The sequence below is a fragment of the Cucurbita moschata genome, unplaced genomic scaffold (genome assembly GCF_002738365.1).
Source record: "Cucurbita moschata cultivar Rifu unplaced genomic scaffold, Cmos_1.0 Cmo_Scf00015, whole genome shotgun sequence".
In the NCBI taxonomy this organism is placed as follows: Eukaryota; Viridiplantae; Streptophyta; class Magnoliopsida; order Cucurbitales; family Cucurbitaceae; genus Cucurbita; species Cucurbita moschata.
Window position 1 is genome coordinate 1,097,794 of NW_019268531.1, and position 18,659 is coordinate 1,116,452.

The 18,659-nt window shown below is 36.1% G+C and overlaps 3 protein-coding genes across 5 annotated transcripts in view; 1 reads left to right on the plus strand and 2 right to left on the minus strand.

The window, feature by feature from the left end:
* Positions 1 to 370, minus strand: part of LOC111453686 (branched-chain amino acid aminotransferase 2, chloroplastic-like) — an 8,145-nt gene extending 7,775 nt beyond the window's left edge. Inside the window, exon 1 of the mRNA XM_023094880.1 lies at positions 107 to 370. Within this exon, the coding sequence (XP_022950648.1) occupies positions 107 to 247 (141 nt within the window). The 5' untranslated portion in view covers positions 248 to 370. The remainder of the gene's footprint in view (positions 1 to 106) is intronic.
* Positions 371 to 1,156: 786 nt separating this feature from the next.
* LOC111453344 (protein CROWDED NUCLEI 4-like) lies at positions 1,157 to 9,957 on the minus strand. 3 transcript variants are annotated; one of them, XM_023094404.1, is made up of 10 exons: positions 9,474 to 9,957; positions 8,026 to 8,235; positions 7,693 to 7,946; positions 6,807 to 7,077; positions 6,624 to 6,707; positions 4,852 to 6,433; positions 4,548 to 4,758; positions 4,205 to 4,409; positions 4,056 to 4,125; positions 1,157 to 1,657 (listed from the first exon to the last, which is right to left on the minus strand). In XM_023094404.1, exons 1-9 carry the CDS (start codon positions 9,672 to 9,674, stop codon positions 4,120 to 4,122), a joined length of 3,024 nt encoding a protein of 1,007 aa, XP_022950172.1. In that variant the 5' UTR covers positions 9,675 to 9,957; the 3' UTR covers positions 1,157 to 1,657; positions 4,056 to 4,119. The 3 variants fall into 3 exon arrangements, with proteins under 3 accessions (XP_022950172.1, XP_022950171.1, XP_022950170.1); XM_023094403.1 differs by having other exon boundaries at positions 1,157 to 1,651; positions 4,548 to 6,433; XM_023094402.1 differs by having other exon boundaries at positions 4,548 to 6,433.
* Positions 9,958 to 14,628: 4,671 nt separating this feature from the next.
* On the plus strand, positions 14,629 to 16,065 carry LOC111453843 (homeobox-leucine zipper protein HAT22). Its single transcript, XM_023095107.1, has 3 exons — positions 14,629 to 15,230; positions 15,357 to 15,436; positions 15,537 to 16,065. The coding sequence occupies exons 1-3, from the start codon at positions 14,805 to 14,807 to the stop codon at positions 15,829 to 15,831; spliced, it is 801 nt and encodes a 266-aa protein (XP_022950875.1). The 5' UTR covers positions 14,629 to 14,804; the 3' UTR covers positions 15,832 to 16,065.
* Positions 16,066 to 18,659: the final 2,594 nt, after the last annotated feature.

Consider the following 18,659-nt stretch of genomic DNA (forward strand, 5'->3'; position numbering starts at 1 on the left):
CTACAAGACAAAAAAAAAAAAAAAAAAGAAGTGAAAAAGAAGAAGATCATAGAAGCATTAAAGATGAAACAGGAATCGTTAGAATAAAGAGACAAGGGAGAAAGACCTTGAGCAAGAAAGGAGACGAACGCTTTCTGTGGAAGGAGGAGGACGAAGATGCAGACGAATGGAGGAAAGGAGAATAATGGCGAGAAGAAGAAAGAAGATAATTAGGCCTGAGGCATGCAACGGCGGCGCTGCCCTCCATTTCGTTCTCTCAATGTTAAGTTCTGTGAATTGGATTCCCACGTTTTTTCTCTCTCCCTCTCTAAATACTTTTAAGCAGCCCGTAGGCTGTAGGATGCACTCGTCGGCAACTAAATTCACGACTTTATTTCTTCGCTAAAAAACAAATCGTTGAGGGAAAAAAAAAATGGAAAAATGAATATTACTTTTTATTTTCTGGTTTACTTCATCTTTTTTAAAATAAACTTTTTTTTTTCAATTGGAGAATAAAATACATTAAGAAAATCTTTGAGAAAAAAAAAAGTTGATTTTTTTTAGAGAACGAATGGGTATAGAACGAATTCAAAAATATTTGAGAGTTTGAAGCAATAACTTACTAAAAGCATGAAATTATCAAAATCTGGTGGTAGTAACCTACCCTACCATAGTTCAATAAGTTAAAAAAAAAAAAGTGATTTAAAATTAGATTATGAACATGTATTGTAATTTGAGCTAACCTTGGGAAGGATTTAGTAGAGTTTAAGCTGTGTTTGATTATTATAAATAGTATGTTAGATAAATCCGTAAGGTTAAGTAATCTATTAATTGAATTCCAGCCGTTTCACTTTTCATCTTACAACAATGCTTATCCTATGCTTACAAGGTAGAACATTAAAAGCCATCAAATCTATACCAAATTTAGCAGAATCCAGCAGTTTTAGAGCATAAAAATAAATTGCTATCATCTATACACAACAAAACAGAAGTGCATCATCTTTTTGTTTATCTGATTGTCTCCATCTGAAAAGGATAAACACAAAATTTAAGAAAACAACAAATTATGGTTGGAAATGTCGTAGGATTTATAACGAGGGTTTAATAAGCTAATCCTCTTGCACGTGCTTGGACAGATCGAGCGTTAGAAGTAGCAGAGTCAAGGTAGCATTTCTAGTAGCACCAAATCCGAACTAAATTAATTACCAATACTCGAATTACAGCAAACGAATCAGAAATAGGCATTTATAGAAAAGAGATCATTTTCCAAACCCATTACTTCAACAAACACGGTCCAATAAGAAAAGCATATACACCACGGACAGCCCAACCCACAATTCTAGGCATGGCTACTAAAAGCCCATTCTACTATCAAGCTATCTATTGACATCTTAATTCGAAGCAAATGAGAATATTAACAGGCAAGGAAATAACAACCCTCTATACCTATACCTTAGAAGAGTGTGAAGTCAGAGACACGACACTTCCACAAGCGCTCCGCCAAAAATTAGTTTTGATTCATCGCCACAAGAACACCAAAAAAACAGTAAAAAGAGATAGATTCTGCTGAGATGATCTCTTTACACATTACTTTCGCAACATATCAAGGATTTTTCTTTCCCCTCCTCCGGGCTCTCTCTACACTTCTGTTACTTTCGCGAAGACGTATTTCCTATTCCTAAACAAAAGAATAGAACGGATTATGGCATAATTGGTGGTTGATATAGAAGCTTAATAGAAGCAATGAAAACTAAACAATTTTGAACACAATAATAATAACAAGAGAGAGATAGAGAGGGCACGCCGGCAAGCAAAAAAGATGTTTGAATATCAGTAATAAACCAAGAAGAAAAACTCAACCATCTCTGTAACATACCTACTGATACCAACTCCTCCCTTCAAAGTACAACTTTGCTCGCCTCTTCCTTCCCTTCCCTTCCCTTCCCTTCCCTTCCCTGTTATTTCTAGTCTCTGACCCGATTCCTCCATTTTAGGTCTAGACTTTGTTTTGCCTCATCATATCAAAATTCTGGTGGAGAAGCTCCAAACTCTTCGCCACCAACTTTTATTTGGACAACATTGCCTTCAATCACCATTGCCTACCATTCAGAACACTCCCTGAAAGCACTCCCATTCTTTACTCAATCAGTTCCACCTTTTCTTCAATCGTCATTACTATCATTCCAGTTTGGTACCACCTTTGATACCAGATGATATGATAGAAGAAAACCAGAAAATTACAGCCACATTCTTGGGATTTCAAGAATTAGTTCTCTCCAGTTACGATGATGCCCTCCCACCCAATAGACAAACGAAATAACTGCCAACTTACTAAAAGAATATTTTTATTCCTTTTATTTTTTCCATTTAAACTACCTAATGAGAAATGAGTTAGTTCTAAAAAGGGGGGGAGAGAGAAATACGGTAACATAATTCAAGCACATGATGCCTTTTCATTCCATGACTTATCTCCGTTAAGCCTATTGCTATTTAACTTTCTTGTCTACCATTTAATATATTAATAATATTGCCAAAACAACTAAAGCCCTTCCCAAGTCAACAACCCAAATTAAGACAATGGGGGTATGACTCCATCCATGTCACAACTGTTTTTGATTCACTAAACAACAGAATTGATGAAACAATCAAAAAATCAAATTAAAACAAGCTATATATGATTTCAAGCATAACTGAAAATATTAAGCACGAAGAAAAAAAGGGTAGAGAAACTCTTTGCAAGTATCAAAGATGTGTTGGTAACATGTAGGAACAATTAAGACCTAGTCAACAAGGTGGGGCCTTACTTGCTAACAATAACTTTGTGTCATAAGATGTCAATCATGATGTAATCGCAAAGCAGTTGAGCCAACATGGCCTTATTTCTCACCCAAACATTCCCAATGCCTAACCTCCAGCTCCAACAACCTAGACATCACCTCCAAACTTAATAGGTACAAGTCTTTCCCCTCAATAACCCCTTCCCATAAAAAAAAATTAAAAAAAAAAATCCTTCATCAACTTCTCCAAAACATTGCTAACAACACTGGACATTCGAAAAAGGGCATATAATAGGTTGGGATACCGCTAAGGACAAACTAAATAAGGGTAGTCTCCCACCTTTCGAGAACAAACTCTTTTTACAAGAAGCAAGCCTTTTTGAATCTTATCAATGACTGAATCCCAAAATGTGAGGCTCATGAGGCTATGAACTAGGGGAAGACCTAGATAAGAAGGAAATGCTCTGAGCTCAGCCCACAAAGGAAGTCTACCTACCCAACTTAAGGGATCCCAGTTAAAACCAAGATTTGGCACTTGCCTCAGTTAATTTTTAGATTCAAAATGCCTCAAAAAAATGATATGATTTGATTCAGACTCAAGAAAGCTCCCTTTTGAAACAGATAAAAAATTGTATGGTAAGCAAAATGGAGATATGCTAATGTCACCCTTTCCTCCCCAACCTAAAAGCCGTCAAGAAAATTGCCCTCCACACCTTTTGAAATAGTTTTACTCAAGATGCCACCACCAATAGGAAAAGAAAGGACGAGAGAAGATCACTTTGTCTAAGACCTCAGAAGGCACTAACCCTTCCACTCGGTTTACCATTAACAAGGATGGAATAGTTAACTGTCCTAATACAGTTAAAGATTTGCTTTCACTCAAACGTTAAAGAGGGATTTTTTTTTCATTATTATTAGGAAACTAAGCTTCTACTTAAATAAATTTAAGAAACCGTAGAAGAGGGGGATAGGAAATCTAAAATGCTTGCATAAAATCTTGGATAGATGAATAGAGAATTAATTAGTAAGACTGATAAGTAGTTAACTAGGTGAGATCAAACTTCTAGAACTCATATATTCGATTCTATTTTCCATCACATCTTTGTCTTAGTTTTCAATTTAAAAATCACAACTCAAATTCCAACATCAAGATAAAGTTATGGCAAAACAGGTTAATATTCAGGAAGAATTAGAATGCAATATTTAGAGAACGACTTTATCACCATTCTTAAGTTACAGAAAGATCTAACAGATATGAAGTCTAAAAGAAGGAAAACTTGATAGCAAAATAACATATACCTGACAGAAAACAGCAGCTTGATCAACATTTTGTAAGTGTATATGCAGAGCCATTCCATGGACTTCAGTACTGCAGGGTAATATACCATAAATAAATTTGGAATGCTAAAATTGTCTTTGAATAAATAATTTCATCATAAACAGCATACTTTTTCTGAAAGATTTTCCTGTTGGTTCAACGAATTTTGGTCAGAAGATATGTCAGCGTTCTTCTGTTTATAAGTTGTAACTTCAATGACATGAATGTCTGTATTTACAATAACAACTTCAGCCTCCTTGACACTTTTTTGGTTTTCTGTGGATGACACAAATGCCTTAAGATCCTCCGGCACATTCATTTGGGCTGCTTCTTCACTGAAATCAATCAAAGTTATAAGACTTTCCAAATTACCATTAGATGAACTAGAGATATTGAGACACTATAGGGAGAATAAGAACTAAAGATCAACAGAAAATGAAGGAATTTCCTCTGACAAGACAAAAAAGACATACGGGCAACTAGGATCATCTTCCGCAGGGATCACAAAAATTTCTTGTTGTCTCTGTTTCTTATTGTTATTTTCTAACTCCAATGGTCCCAGGGAATCGGGATGAGTTATGTTGGTAGCGCTCCTTTTCCTTCCAGCCAAAAGCCTACTATCAGACAATGTAACATCATTTACAATCTCAGATTCCAGAACAGGTACTCCTTTCATGTCCTTTCCTGCAGGGGGTATTTCAACAATTACTTTTGGTTCTTCATTAGCACATTTCACATCCTGCCAGTCGGCAATAGTTCTTTCAGACTTTCCCTTACCCCTCTCCATCTCAAAATCCTGAGACTGAAAAAGTTGTCCAGGAATTGAGCTTGATTTGTCAGCCTGACTTATCCGTTTTTCATCAGGATCCCTTATAAACGGCCTCTCTCTTCCAGGAGATTGCTTGAATATCAACTCAGAGCAACGTTTAATCCATGAGAAACGAGTAGAAGTAGGATGTGAATCACCATCTAATTTGAGCGTAGATGGGGACTCAAAGCCATTAGTGATCTTTTGAGTATCTGTCTGGTGCTGTGAATTCAAATCAGCATCTCTAACAAGTCCCTGCTGCTTCAGACGTCTTCTTGGAGAACTTATTGGCTGAGAAGGTTCCAAATCAGATTGGCTCATCTCAGCCATAGCCATGTTATCCAAAGCAACTTTCAGATTCTCAAATTTCTTTAGGCGTTCAATCTCAGCAATAATTTCCTCCCTGTCAGCATGCAACAACTCCCTCTGCTTTTCTAGTTTCTCCCTTTGAACCTTGAGTTCCTCAATGGAAGTGTTCAGTTCAGCCCATTCTCTATTTCTTCTTTCACGATCTAACTTAATCTCCAGTCTCTCAGTTTCAAATTTTTTTGTTTCTAATGCAACCTCTTCCAAATCCTTAGTTGCTTTGTCTTTGAGGAAGCTAATTTTCTCCAGTTCATTCTTCTTTTCTTGCTCAAAGTTTTTCAATTTTTCCCTCAAATGGCTCTCTAATTCTTCACGCCTCTGCTCAAGACAATTCTCAAGCTCCTTCTTCTGTGCCTCAACATCAATTAGCAAATCTTTACGTTCTTGCTGCATTTTATTCAACCACTCAGAACGTTCACGTGTCATCTTGTTCAAGAATTCCTCTCGCTCACGAGAAAGAGTTTCCATATCATTCTTGAATTGATCTCGCATTACATCCCTCTCCAATCTAAGGCTATCACGTTCATCTTTGATAAACTTGGACATAGCTAACCGCTCTGCAGCTAGAATCTCAGCTTGCTTCCGCAGCTCCTCTCTTTTTTCATCAATCGTCTCCCACTCAGCTTCAAATTTGGCCTTCTCGACCATCAACTTATCTGCCTCATCCATCAATTCCAGTTTCTGAACTCTGATTGAATCAAGTTCTTCTTTAAGCTTCATCTCTAGTCGGGATAAATCATTTGTTTCACTCCTAATGGTTTCAAGCTCGTTCTTCGCACAATCAACTTGTTTCCTTCTGTCTTCCAGAGAATCAATGGAGTGTTGAAGCTCTAGCTTCATTTTAGAGCACTCGTCTTTCTCTTTTTGCAGGAGTGCTTTATTAAGTTCATGCTCCTGCTCAGCAGCCTTCAGGTTCTTCTCTTTCTCATCAAGAAACTTAGATAATTCTTCTACCTCCTTATCCTTTGTTAACAATGATCTAGATTGAACCTCCAAATCATGTTCCTTTTCCAAGAGTTGCTCACCCCACTGTTTAAGGTCCAACTCTCTCAACTCCCAAGCACGTCTCTTGCCTTCAATTTCATCTTCAACTGCTTTCTGCTTAACTTGCAGCTCAGCATCAAAGTCTGATATCTTTGTTCTCAAAGTACTTTCATGGTTTGCAACAACTTTTTGAATTTCATTCTGCATAACTCGTCGAGAGGAGAATTAAAATGTAATGAGTGCCTCAAAAAGTACGTCATTTACATAAAATGAAGCAGGGAGCACTCCAGGCAGAAAAAATAATAATACAATCCTTAAGGTGCGAGTAAAATTAATAAGATGAACCATACTGTTGCATAAGTATAGCTAGAAATAGGTTGAAGAAACTCACAGATTCCTTTGTCGCAATTTTTTCCTGTAAAATAAGTAGCTCTTGCTCTCTCCTGTTCAGCAAAATTTCCTTTCTATTGACGGCCTGAAAACCAGAAGGTGAACCAATTATATTTTCAGGACAAAGCACACAAGTATTTCCAGAATGTTATCCTAGCCAAAATGAGAAGGGAAAAAAATTAACCTCCTCTCTCTTAGATAAAGACACTTCTGTGAGTTGCAACTTGGACTTCTCATCATGAATTGCTCTGCGCTCATTCTCTATGTTAGCTCTGGACTCCTCCAACTCTTTTTCAAATCGATTTAGCTCTTGAGACTTGCTTAATATATATTCCTCCCGCTGATTAAGCAAAGCTTGTCCATCAAGTAATCTCTCATGTTCCTGCTGCAACACTTTCTGTCTTTCACTTAAAGATTGCCTCTCAAGCACAATCTCTTCCCCTTTCTTATCACAACTAAAAAAAGGAATATATATTATTATTTATTTCTATAATGTTTATAAATCTAAGAACAGATGAAATGTTGGAAAAATAACAACTATTGATCCACCACAGCAAAAGAAAAAAAGTATATGTCATAACTTCTAGTGCATATCGTTTGTGTGCACTACTACAACTTAGCTGTTTGGATGAAGCCTTTAAGAATGCCAAGTTTTTATTGCCCTTATGATGAACCTAATCTCTTTGGATATTGGGGGGGGGTTCGGTTTGGATTTTTGCTTGATGTCAGTGAAAAAAGAAATAGAAATGAACGGGTATCATCTTTTCGGGTCTTCTCTCCTTCATACTAATTTCTTGTGTCCTTTTTCCCTTCATTTACACAAAATACCTGTAAGTAAAGTTTACATTTAAAGGTTTCACAGAAGAAAACAAAGATGACCAAAAATCATCATCATCATTGTTCTTGTCTCAAAGAAAGTGCCACCACTAAATTCAAAAAACAAAGGACCAGTGGTCAAAGTTCATAAATCATAGATCATACAGAGAACCAAATCATTTCTTTTAAAATGAAAATGAGAAAACACATAAAATACAATAATAAAATTGAATAAAAGAGAGCAGAAAGCATACTCAGACTTGAAACATGCCATACGTCTCCTTAGATCATCTTCCCGTGCCTCAACTTCCTGGAGCTTTCTTTCTGCAGCACGATTACACCGGTTAGCATCCGCTTGTAAAGATTCTGCTGCATGTAGTTTGGCTTCAGCCTCAATAATTTTTTTTTGAGCATCCTCCATCATAATGCGTGCTTCAGTCAATCTACTCTCAGCTGCAACCTTGGTTTCAGCAGATTCTAGACGCATTTCGTGCAAAGCCTTCTCAAGCTATATGACAAAGTAGAAAATTACAAGCAGACAAATACAATGCATAGTCAAGAAACCTCATTTACGTACAAAAACTTACACTTGAAATACACTCTTCCTTGATGCCAATAGCCTTCTTCAAACTGTCCTCCCGTTTCTTTGCTTCAGTTAAAGCCGACAAGGGGGCAGCCTGGTCACGCCTACAAAGTAATTCAGCTGTCTCAGCTTTGTTTTTCATCTGCTCATAATCTGAAGCCAACTCCTTCCTTTCTAGTATGAGAAGGCCCATATGGTGTTGGTGGTCAAATATCTAACAATAAAATTAGTTTAGTAGGAAAAAATGGAAAATTTATTGGTAAATACAAAAACCAAAGCTTCTTCAATTTAAAAAGATACAAGCCCACCAGAAGAAAGACCAATTCAAAACTTCACATCTACTCATAAGGATAACATTATATAACAAAGGGTACAGAGTTGGACTAATTCAAGACGAGCAACATTACGGGAATATTAATAGCATTATACACATTAGTCCTACGCCACAGAAATGTTATTAATCATTGTCAGAGAGCCCACTGACAGAAAAGAGAGGACAAAGGTCCAGGCACACTACAAACTGTGCAAGTGGAACTACGCGGAACTAACTTCGCCGTCTAAAAGTTTCCACCCTAAGATAGCAGATACAAGTTGATAAAGCAAATAGAAAGCCCTATCCTATTAAATTAAACCATGAAACAAATGACTAATAGATATAATTCAAATTCAGAACATCTACTTTAAAAGAGAAAAAAAAAAAAATGGGTCAGTCTAAGAGATTAATTGCCCATGTCTATTATCCTGAAAAAGGATAGAATCCTGTTTTTAAAAAAATTTGAAAAAAAATACAGAAAAACGGATACCAGATACTGTAAAGTTCATGATTGTGAGTATATGAATCTTTTTTCATCCTTTTTTTTAATACACTACTAAAAAACAGTTAAATTTCCAGGTCAAAAAGGCAGTTAAATAGAACGATAGAAACGAACCCACCTATCTGTGATGAGATGTTACCTCATGATTAATATACGTAAGCAAAGTTAATCTTACGCTATCAATGAGAAGTCAATCAAATCTAGGCACCAATTAAACAATCTTGAATTTCATAAAACAACTTAAAGAACACCTGCATGAATTTTTTGAGATATTACACCGAATTCATAATTTTGAGCTCAAAAAATTCAAGTGCAGACATATAGCAACCGGACATTATTAAATTTTGATATCATCATAGATTTGGACAGACTCTTTAAAACGAAATTGAGATAGAATAAGAAAACAGAAGTTACAAAAATGGTACTCGTCCACCTAACCTCCTACGATATTTTCTAAGTTTCATTTTTTAGTTTTAAATTTTAATAAGAAAATGAATCATTTATTTCAATGCGGTTACACAACTGACAGAATTGATTTAGACGTTATGCACCCGAAGTGCATCAGCAGAATTACAAGGAATTAGTAATTAATACAAAATGAGAGTGGGTAAACTAAATGTAAATGAAGAAGACAAACCTCAGCTTCGAGCTTAGCTATATAAGCAATAAGCGCAGCTTTATCCCTACGTTTAATGGATTCCTCGTCGAGGCCGGCATCTTTCAGACGCCTCCAGATAGCTTCATCGGCAAGTGGGGTTTGCAAAACCCTAGAACCAGGTGTCAGAGACAAACCCTTGCCGGAATTCAAAGTAACTCCGGCGGACAGCGGACTCGCCATTTCGGAGTCCGAATTGGAAAAAGGAAACAAGCCCTAAAACACTCAAATCTCCTCAATCCGACACTCAGCCACGACCGATTTTTGTAGAAGAAGCTTACTTTCGATTTCTCTTCTCACTCCCTCTCCGAAGTGGGAAGCATGATCTACTTCCTTCCACCGTCGTCTACTTTCTTTCGCTCTGAATCGCTTTTACTTTTTACTCTCTCAGTCTTCGTCAGCTAGGAGAGCATAATTCGCACAATACTGGAAAAACAAAGTCAGCGGACAGTAAAAAAGAGATGAAATCTACGACGCCGTTTTAGCGTTAAATTAATTCAACGATTTTTGGCTTTTATATTCGCATTTGCTTCTGAGATTAACGGCTTCATTATAATTTAACATATTTGATTCTAAGGTTAATGGCTTGATTACAATTTAAACTAAGGTAAAACTAATCGAACATTCGTGAAAATCACAGTGGGCTGTCGGGTGGAGGGAAGGAATGAAATTGAGAGCGACAGTCTACCTCCCACGTCATGTCGTTTAGCAATTTAAACAGTTAAATTGGGCCATCAGTTAAGTACGGCCCAATATTGCAACTGCCGAGAAGCCCAACGCTCATTTATGGAATTTACCGTTTAATCGTTCATGGACATTTAACAACCTTCCAAGTTTGTTACATGACATTAGGAGGACTATTGTATCCACTTGTTTTGTACTTTGGTATTTATAGTTTCAAAATTTTCATTTTAATAAAGTGAGGTTTTTAATCTCTATTTAAATATTCGCCATTGTATCCACTTCTATCCCAGGCCCAAGTAAGCCCAATCCAAAAGGCGTAAGACGGGCCTGAAGGCCCATCCCCATATAGAGATGAGATTATCTCGATCGATTTACCACCACTGTTCCGTACAGCTCCGTGGGGGCAACCCATAGTGGGCAGTGGGCAGTGGGCAGTGGGCAGTGAGCTGAGCAATCAATCCATTTGCCGTTTGAAAAAAGCATCGAAAATAATTTGTTTATTTTTTAATAAAGAAAAAGAAGCCGACTCCATTGAATTTAAAATCTGAGATTGGGCAAAATCCAAGGCGACTGGATGATTTAAGGCCCACTTTTTCTTTCACACAGGATAAGATTCTTATACTCATTCCAATTTGTTATGATAGAGAATAATAATGCATTCTACCGTATTTATCTTTTATTTTTCTTAAATATTATGACCTTTAATTTGTTTCTCAATATACAACAATTTCAGTACATTTATTATCAAATAAATCATATTAATGCTTATATAATTTATTACAAGATTTCAGGGAAAATCTAAATGGATGAATGAACGGACAGGATTGAAGATGATGGATGTGGGGCCAACTTCACGTGGGTCTCGTGTGAGCTTTTTGGTCCAGAATTTGCGTGCCGCCCACTTCCCATCTCTGTGTTAGGTTAAATTTTAGTTTTAATCTCCCAACGTTCTTTCATTTTTGTAAAAATATATATATATTTTTTTAATCAAAGTCACGTAACATTCGATTCTATGAACGTGGTAATGAGTGGCTTTTGATTTTACAATTTGTTGTTTTTCAAAAGCTAATATATTCGTAAATTTTAATACATTATTAGCTATTTTAATATATTAAGAGTCTCTTACTTATAATTTCCTTCCAAAAACTATTGAAAGAATATGCTTAATGACCATATGGGACTATTTTCCACGTGTTTAATATCTTTTTCAACAGTACTAATGTGGCTCCACGTCTTGTCAACCCATTTTATTTTTATTCCACTTAATATTCAAAATTGTAATTCAACTTTTTAAAAAAGCAGAAGAAAATATAATTAATAACGTATTGAAATTTATTCTCATCATTCAAATAAAGAATAATGCTCCATTTAAAAATGATTTGCTATTAAGTCAAACGGAAGTATCATTATAAAAATATCAACATTAGAGGAATATTTCTTTATTTTAATTTCCAACACAAATGTCATACATTTTTCTACGGTAAAAAAAATGAAATGGAATATTGGCTTTTATGTTTCAACACAGTAATTGAGATTGTAAAGAAATTATCCCTTGTTCTTATCTTCATAGTATTACAACGATTTAAAATAAATTTAACCGTCCAATTATTTTTTTAAAATTATATTTAAAATTCTATAATTTAAATTAATCAAATATTTTTTTTTATTGAGATAAACTTGATTGAAAAGAAATCCATATTTGATTTGTGTTTTCATAGTGGGAAAATATCTACGTAGCTCTCAGTACTGGTCTTCCAACATTTAAATTGGCGACAAATATACATAAAACAGGGGACACGATAATATGAAATGAACCCCCGAGGGATCGACACGTGGAAATTGAATATAACAGTTAAAACAGAATATTCAACCCAATTAAAAATCCGTCCATCCAAAAACACTGTTTGATATGATTTGACACGTTAACTGGAATCAATTCTTTTATAATTTTTAAAAGTTGCGAAATTCAAATAATTTAAAATTATATCAAAATCAGAGCCAACCCTAAAGCGAACCCGCGTGCGACACTTTAAGCAACCAAAAAACTTCCAACTGTTTCTGCCGGCAACCACGAGTCTCCAACTACCCCTTTGTTTATTTTATTAATAATTACTAATGTTTTTGGTATTACTTTTATATCCCTCCATCCCGCCCACGTGTCCGCATGTGAGCTTCATGCGTGCACTGTACCCTCACCAAAGTTGTTGCGTGCGCACGACACCTCTCTCTCTTAGTCTCTGATACAAACCCAGTGGGCCGCTGACGTGGCTCTTTGCTTTTAACTACTTTCAAACGCAAGCACGCTCTGTGTGAATGGGAAAAGCCTTTTCACTCCCATCTCCCTTTCCGGACAATTCTTCCATAACAATTATTTGGTTCTTTTATTTAGTATTAATAAAAAATCTAATTATTTGGTTCTTTTATTTTTTTCTTTTAAGGTTTTATCCGTTGAGAAAAGTGTTGTCCACCTTTATAAAAAAAATGTTTATTTCACCGTGTGATCTCACATTATTCATCCAAATAATTTATTACTTGAGAATAGAGATAATATAAAAATGAGAAATGATTATAGAAAACGACAGTGGGAGAGGAGAGGGGTTCATTTGTCTGATATCTTAATTAAACAAACTTACTTTCCACCCCCACCCTCAAAATAATCAAACAATAATGACATCATATTGGGGTGACTAGACTTATGTTTGCCCAATTAATGCTTTATCATCTTCTTTCCACGCATTCATATCTACCCCTAGATGGTGACATTTTTCTTCTTTTCTTTTTTCTTTTTTCGCAATTTGCTTACATCTATCCTCTATCCTCTAATCAATCTCAATGTTTTATAATTAGATTCAACCTTATATAATGTAAATTAATTATAAAAGCGTTGATTATCGAATAAAAGAAAGGTGGTGGTGGTGAATGAAACATTTGTAAGGTTGAAAATAAATGTATACATTTATTATTCCGAAAGAGAGTATCAAGATCTAACCAAACATAGTGTTAATAATTCAGAGAGAGGTCGAGAGAGAAATGTGATGGGTTTGCCTACGTTTGAGACAAGAGGCGAGTGCGGTCGGATGGGGGAAGTAGAAGTAGAAGTAGAAGAAGAAGAAGATGGAAGAAGTTATCCAGATTCTGTTATTTAATTAATTTATTTTTAGTTCCATTATTATTGGCAAGTTGTTGTAAGCTCCACAATGAAACGCCAGCGAATCAAATGCCCATCCCAACAAAATCATGGGTGGGCCGCAACTGTCTTATACTCCACACACTCTCCATTTTTATTATTTATTTTTTTATCACTCTATTGACACGTCTCTATTTATTTTTATTTTATTTTTTCCGCTTAAACAAATAGCATGAATCTACATTACTCCACGGGAGCGACCGAGTTGGTTTACTTAATTTAGGACCCCCAACCATAATTTGTGACTTTATATGTTGTCTGAATGTTTAGGCATAAATGTGAATTAAAGAAGGCAAAATGAAGAAATGGTGTTTGGTTTTTGTTGCTTCCTCATACTTATTTTTTAAAAAGGGAAAGAAAATTTTTATATTATTTTCATTATCTCATATTTAAAAAAGAAAGAAAAAAAAAAAGATAGTAAAGTAGGTCGAAAGTCCACTCGAGCAACTACTTTGTAGTGAGGTAAAGGTGTGGATTCTTTGTTGTTGATGAATCATATTCTAGCATCATTATAACTCTTTGAACAAAATTCCAATGTTGTCGTCTACCAACTTTTCTCTCTCTAATCTCTTTCCTTTATTTTTCTTAAAGCTCCCACGACACAACACAACCCAAAACAAAAAAAGTATCATAATTATTTGTTCCAATAATGTTACCCTACTCTCCTCTTAGTGCCCATCTCTTTCTAGCTAATCCTTTTGCACTCTACTCCTCCTCATCTTCTTTTTCATTCAAATTATTTATTTTTCTAAACTCATCAATTTTTCTTTTCCGGTTAATTTCATTTTGTCAATAAAATAATAAATAATAATAATAATAATCACAAGAACATAGGGAGGTCGAGATGCATGGAATTGTGTAGATATTGGGCAACACATGGTGACATAGTGATGGACGGGCATATTGCAGCGACTTCAAAGGGTGAGAGAGGTAGAGATAGAGATAGAGATAGAGATAGAGGTAGAGATAGACAGGCCATGTGGTGAAGGAAGCCTACTTCATACTGCCGCTTAAGTGCTTTCAATAAAAAGGCGTCCACCAAAAGGGAACATTCCAGACCCAATTCCAATTATAAACCCATTTCCAAGATTAACACATCCAAAGAATAAAAAAAGAATTTTGGAAACGTAGCATAAAAATATTAAGTTACACGTAGAGATAAATGTTTTTTTTAATTATATTTTGGATTTATTTGGTGTTGGGTATAATAATGAGAGGGGATATCAATAGTGGGGTACATATGGTCAACCTATGTAAGTAGCGAGGTAGAAGGAGCATTTCCATCCAATGCCAAAGATTCGTCTGTCTCTTCATTCTTTGCTTTCATTATTAATCCACGCATCGCCCCACCAGCGGCACCAACCCATTCTCCTCTTCTTAAACCCCATCCCCCTCCACTCTTCAAAATCCCACACCAAAACTTTCTTTACTCATATACCCAGATGGGTTTTGATGATCTTTCTAATACAGGCCTTCTACTGGGTTTGGGATTACCGCTTCCCTCCAATCCCGCTCTTCTTTCTCACAAACCCAAGAAGCCAGTAGATTTATTCTCTTTTCCCGCCCCCGAATCCGAGCCCTCCTTGACTTTGGGCCTTTCCACACCCGAGACTTACCCGGTACCTGCCCCTGAAACGGCTGATTTATGTCGTCAACCCTCGCCTCACAGTGCGATTTCTTCCTTCTCCGGCGGCAGGGTGAAGCGTGAAAGAGATGTTTCCGGTGAAGATATTGAAGAAGAGAAAGCTTGTTCTCGAGTCAGTGATGAAGACGAAGATGGTTCTATTGCTAGAAAAAAGCTTAGGCTAACTAAAGAACAATCTGCCCTCTTGGAGGACAGCTTCAAACTTCATAGCACCCTCAACCCTGTATGTACTCTCCTTCAATTAACTACTTTTTTTCGATTTATTTTATTTTCTACTTAACCTTCTTCTATTCTAATCTAATCTAATCTAATCTAATCTAATCTAAATTTGGGGTTGATGTAATTACAGAAGCAAAAGCAGGCCTTAGCCAGAGAGTTAAATCTCCGGCCTCGACAAGTTGAAGTTTGGTTCCAGAATAGGAGAGCCAGGTAATTAAAATTAATTAAAATTAATCTCTTTCCCCAAAATTAAATTACGCGATTTGGAATCAGATCAAATAAACTAAATCAGGGGAGATTGAATTTGCAGGACGAAGCTGAAGCAAACAGAGGTAGATTGCGAGTTTCTAAAGAGATGCTGCGAAACGCTAACAGACGAAAACAGGAAGCTGCAAAAGGAGCTGCAAGAACTGAAAGCCCTGAAACTAGCGCAGCCCCTGATCATGCAAATGCCGGCGGCGACACTCACCATGTGCCCCTCCTGCGAGCGAACCGGTGGTGGAGCCACCGCCGTTAACGCCGACGGCAATTCCAAGAGCCCATTTTCGATGGCTCTCATGCCCCGGTTTGACAAAGCCTTCACCAAGCCTTCTGCTGCTTGCTAATTAATGAAACACGAAAATCCCCAGAAACCCAGGATTTTTTGGTTGGGGCCTCGTTTAGTTATCTAGTTGGATCTATTAAAAAAAAAAAAAAAATCCAATTAAATTAGTTTAATTTGTAGAAAGAAAACTATAGTACTTACTAATCCAATTATTATGTCTCCTTATTTGATTTCATATGTTTGTACATAAAGTAAATTAATATTATTAATGAAGAAATTATTTCCCTCTCTCCAATTTCATCCGATATTTCCTTTTATTTCTTTGATTTAAAGTGTTATGACGAAGAACAACACTAAAGCAAATCTTATAAAAATTATAACGCGTGATTTTAGTATGATAATTAATGGGTTAGGTCGTATTGGATTTGGATTAGGAAAGACTTGAATTTAAACCTCAATCATATATAATAGTTATTGTCATTGAAGTAGTCAAGCATTCCCATTGCCATTAAGAAAATAAAAAAATAAAAAAAAATAAAATGGAAAAGGAAAGTGTATTTAGTCAAGCGGGGTGGCTTATGAGTAGATATGAAGATTTGATGTGATGATTAAGAGAGAGAAAGAGGCGTGTAAAGTAAGTAATAAATACAAAAATTGACATGGAAAGCAAATATAATAATGCAATATGGAATTAAAGAAAAAGATGATAAATATATTATAGTCACGTGACATGCTTTTGGGCTTTTTTCCCGGCCCACTAACAGATGGCTCTTTTGTGCCACCAGACCCAGCTTCCTGGAAACTTCCGGTTTAGAAATTTGAAGGCGCCACGTAGGAAAGTGACACGAAATACCATTTTTCTGCGTACTCTCAGGTTGAATTCAATGCCATTAATCCTTTACTCATTCTACCCATCTGTCGAATTTCCAAGAACAATCATAAAACTTGCCACCCAAGTTAATATAAACATGGCATGTCATTTTTAGAAAAACGATTTAAATGGGCCATGCTGATATGATCTACGATTGCTTGGTAATTAAGCAACCAAGTGGGATCCTACTACAACTCAAAAGTAAATGCTACTTGGAAGCTAGTGAGATCAAATTTTGATAACAAAAAAAAAATATATATATATAATTTTACTTTTTCTATGATTCATTGGCTTTCGAGCTGGGCCGGGCCTATATACCTCCGAAGCCCAATTGTATTTTTCAAAAGAAAATGTTAATAATAGTTTTATATTAAATATATTGTCAAATGCATTTTCATTGAAATCAATTCAAGTTTCTATTTTGGGATGTTAGCAGACAGCGCCCTAAATTTCTCACCAGACACGGATACAAACTTCAATTACAAGCACTCCCCGCGGCCCACATAATTAAGTTCTTCAGCCAAGGGCATGTTTGGATTCATCCATGAAAACTGCCCAACAATAATGATCAAATTCGGTGTCCTTCTCCCCCCTTCATCATAATTCCCCACACCGAATTAAACATTAATCCGGTAACGCATTCCGGCGGAAGCCACTTCAACGACCACATATCATGTCCTTCAAACGAACCCATTTGTTTCTTTTGGTTGAGGACGAGTTGAATGGCGGTTCCGGCACGGAGTTGACTGTTCTGGTCCTAGGAGTCTTAGAGAAATGTGGCCGGGCGGCGACGGTAACAGATAGTACGAGAAGAGTGACAACAGAGGAAGCAGTTGCTTGTTTCAAGGAGAGGGTACGATGTAGTGGCATCAGTGTGTTAATTTGACAAGGAAGGATGAAAACTGTGGGGCTATAGATAGCTGCATGATGTGCAAATATGAATCACGAGCGACAATTTTTTTTCGTTTGTTTTTTATTAGACATTTGCGCTTGCATTGATGTGTGTACTTTAATATATTCCGAGACATTGATTGGTAGTCCCAGAATCAACAAAGCTTGCATTATAATTTATCATATACATTGAGCTAATTGGATCCAAGGCAATGGATTGAAGCATTTGAAGCTGTGGCATTAGGTGGTTTGAGTTAAAGCAGCGAAACTGAGTCAAAATGATGAAGAGAAAATTATGGGAGTATTGAGTGAATATTAGGTTGTGAACTTGGTGTAAAGGAGGGCCCTTGGAATTAAGTCCAAAGATATGGAGGATATTCTATTCTTATGGACGTCAATATCACTGTCGGTTCCTTTTCCTTTAGAATCAGCTTTGTTAAAAGATTTACAAATTCCCATACCCCAACCGTTTTTCTCAATTCCCCTTTCAACACAAAATTCAATTTGATGTTTGATGCCACAATTATGGCCTATTATGGTTGATTATTATTGTCGTGATGATGTCATTACGGTTGATTATTATACAAAAAAAAAAGTAATAAATAATACCTTCTATTTGTTTTAAGTGACGCTGATTCACAATTGTGGTTGGTGGTCCTGGTTGTCTTCTAGTTGAACATGCCAAACACGTTCCAATATTTTAAGTTAGTATTAAGTCAAAGTGAAATTCATGTATGTCTTTGGAGGTAAGGATGTCTCCTTATCTACACTACTCTTGTAATAGTCTAAGCCTACTATTAGTATCTTGTATTCTTATTTCTATCAACAGTCCAAGTTCTATATCGGTTGGAGTTTGCTAGCGAGGACGTTGAGTTTTCAAGGGAGATGGATCGTGAGATCTCACATCGATTGGAGGGAAAGCCTACTGCTAGTAGTTTATTGTCCGTTTTGGTGTACCATTAATAAATATTGTTCGTTTTAACTTATTACGCATGACCATTAGTCTCATTGTTTTTGAAACGCATCTACGCGATAGAGATTTCTAACCCGACAATTTGAAAATTGAAAATGGAAAGATAAATATACGAAAGGCAAAATTTATAATTTATTGGGCTGTTTCAAGTGTA

Excerpts from the sequence above, each read along its gene's own strand:
- LOC111453344 (XM_023094403.1), bottom strand. The coding sequence starts at position 9,674 with ATGGCGAGTCCGCTGTCCGCCGGAGTTACTTTGAATTCCGGCAAGGGT. Across the intron at positions 6,708-6,806 it reads CTTTATCTAAGAGAGAGGAG|GCCGTCAATAGAAAGGAAAT; the intron begins GTTAATTTTTTT and ends TCTGGTTTTCAG. Across the intron at positions 6,434-6,623 it reads AAATTGCGACAAAGGAATCT|AATGAAATTCAAAAAGTTGT; the intron begins GTGAGTTTCTTC and ends CGAGTTATGCAG.
- LOC111453843 (XM_023095107.1), top strand. The coding sequence starts at position 14,805 with ATGGGTTTTGATGATCTTTCTAATACAGGCCTTCTACTGGGTTTGGGA. Across the intron at positions 15,231-15,356 it reads TTCATAGCACCCTCAACCCT|AAGCAAAAGCAGGCCTTAGC; the intron begins GTATGTACTCTC and ends ATGTAATTACAG. Across the intron at positions 15,437-15,536 it reads TTCCAGAATAGGAGAGCCAG|GACGAAGCTGAAGCAAACAG; the intron begins GTAATTAAAATT and ends TTGAATTTGCAG.